General features: G+C 44.1%; 1 protein-coding gene across 2 annotated transcripts in view; it reads right to left on the reverse strand.

Moving 5' to 3' along the window:
- Window positions 1–2500, reverse strand: part of LOC119598130 (potassium voltage-gated channel subfamily H member 6-like) — a 137329-nt gene that overhangs the window by 66005 nt on the left and 68824 nt on the right. For both annotated transcript variants that reach the window (XM_037947760.1, XM_037947759.1), the window contains exons 7-8: window positions 2245–2399; window positions 1744–1864 (exon numbers count right to left, since the gene is read on the reverse strand). In XM_037947760.1, the coding sequence (XP_037803688.1) occupies window positions 1744–1864; window positions 2245–2399 (276 nt within the window). The remainder of the gene's footprint in view (window positions 1–1743; window positions 1865–2244; window positions 2400–2500) is intronic.

Consider the following 2500-nt stretch of genomic DNA (forward strand, 5'->3'; position numbering starts at 1 on the left):
AAAAACGTCGCTACACTTGAGAGGGATGATCTGAGTGGAGCAGCTGGGATCGGAAAGCAAGGAGCAGGAGGACTCGCATGATACCTCACTCAAGTAAAAGGGATCCGTTAGATAAAGAAATAGATGAAAATATAAATCAGCTAGTGACAGTGACAGTTTGCAGCCCTTGGGTGGTTGGAACGCATGTCGAGTTCTGGGCAAGAGTCGCAACGAAAGGGGAACTCAGACTCATGACGTATATTGACAAAGAAAAGAAAGGTCAGGAATTTGATGCAGCCCGGGGTCATTACATTCTTAGGTCAGACTTATTTAATATTAACTGAGAGGGGGGTATGGGGGGACAGAGAGAGAGAGAGAGAGAGAGAGAGAGAAAGAGTGAGAAAGAGGGGTGAAGGGAAAGGGATAGAGGGAGAGAAGGCAATGGGAAGGCAACATTGTGAAGCAGAAAAGAAATGAAAAGAGAAAGAGTAGGGAAGGGATAGGGAGGGGATACTTGACATTCTTCGCGGCGACACGGGGGTAAGTATTCATGTCAAATTCCTATATTGGCTTTAACAATCAACACCATGATGATACGTGAATACTACAGTACGTGGACAAGGGCAGTGATATTATGCTTTATCGAACTGTCAAGAGGTATATCATACGCACGGATGGCGTATCACTTTTGGTGAAAGATAGACGAGAAGAGAGAAATATCTTTCTCCTCGGGCAGAAAATAATCATACACTTGAACTAGGAAACTCAGAGAGAGAATCAGTCTTGTCTAAATACCTCTCGACATTCCAAAGCGGGAGTGACCGCGTGTATTTCTTTTCTTTCTTTCTGTTTTTTATCAGAGTTCCACATTGTCCAGCGACTTACATCCCATCAACATGAAGAGGATGGTGAAGACCTTCTCCAGGTCGGTAGTTGGGGATACGTTGCCGAAACCAACACCAGTGAGGGCAGTGAAAGTGAAGTACAGCCCCGTGATGTAGCGGGACTGAGGGGTGAGATGTACTTAAACTGAGAGATAGGATGTATCGAGACTGAAAGGAGGGGGATGGGGGTACTGGGGTCCACTGGGAATGGCACAATGAGAGACGATAATGTTTGGGAAAAAAGGGAGCGTTATGCAGTTTAGAGGAAATGCCGTCGGACGATAAAACAAAGGAGAGTCAATAAGGTTAAACTGGGGGAAAAAATTTAATAATCCAAAAAAATCATACATCCCACATTACCGCTTGATGCCAGCGGTAAAGAAAGAAGGTAAGTAAATGTGTATTTGAAACTATAGAAGAAACATGAATCCTAATGCGAGTATGAAAAAAGTTGTGATGAAATCTCTATAAAAGACTTCACAGAGTGATAAAGGAGTGAGAATTCTGAGAGACATATTGAAGATGCTGAATTGAGGAGTATTTTTCTTAACTTTTCTTCAGTTTTCAATTTTCTACCCATATACCCAATACCCTATAGCGCACCTTCATTTTTAGCCGACCTACTACTACAGTAAACAATCAGAAATCCTGCGAAACATCCAAGTCTGTAGTGGTTTGTTCTGTGGCAGGACTTGTGACCGCTACTGTACAGTGCATCTACCTCCCAGGTTTATACCTCGCTTTTATATATGTTTATTGATTTTTATTATTTTTGTTGTTGTTTTTATTTTCTTTTTTTACTAATCCTGACACTTCGTCACTGGCCAACGACTGTCAGCCTGAGCGAGAAGTACAATGAAAAGGAAATGTTGACACTCACCCTCAGTGTTGGTCCGCCCGTACTATTGCTGTAGTAGTACTGGTGCGTCGCGTTGGCGAGGTGGTCCAGCCATCCGATCTTATGGAGGAGCCCTGGCCGCTCAGCGTTTCCAATGGCATACCTTTACGGGGTGAGAAAAGGGGGAAGAAAGGGAGAGGAGAGTTAGAAAATTAAATTCTTGTCTGATCACTATAGGCCAACATGACGATTCCATGAAGAGAGTTATTACATTTCAATTTTAGTTGGTCCATGTACACCTACACAGCAATTCCACGAAAAAAAGGATACAGTATTTGAATTTCAGCTGCCCCGTGTGAACGGTGGTTTCACAAGAACAGTCATTCATGAAGTAGAAGTAGGGAGGGAGACATTTCATTACCCAGTCCAGGGAATTTGAAAAGAAATATTTTGAACTTGACATGATATCTAGTCGTATTCAATAACGTGAGGAATATGCAGTGAAATGTCGTTGCGACCGCAGGGAAAATAGGATCATCTTACCAAATACACGCGAGCCAGTGGGCGATGAGCGCAAAGGTCGCCATGAGCAGGAGTAGGACAGCCGCGCCATATTCAGAGTATCTGTCGATCTTTCGCGCAACTCTGACCAAACGGAGGAGCCTCGCCGTCTTCAGCAGACCGATGAGGGTTGTGGTCTGGAGTTCAGGAACGGCAAGACAATCAGCAGCGGTCTTTGGTGCGGTGTACAGACCAATACGCGAAGTGTGGTCTAAGGGCGCATGAGGTTACCACTCAG

The sequence above is a fragment of the Penaeus monodon genome, chromosome 40 (genome assembly GCF_015228065.2).
Source record: "Penaeus monodon isolate SGIC_2016 chromosome 40, NSTDA_Pmon_1, whole genome shotgun sequence".
NCBI classification, from domain to species: domain Eukaryota; kingdom Metazoa; phylum Arthropoda; class Malacostraca; order Decapoda; family Penaeidae; genus Penaeus; species Penaeus monodon.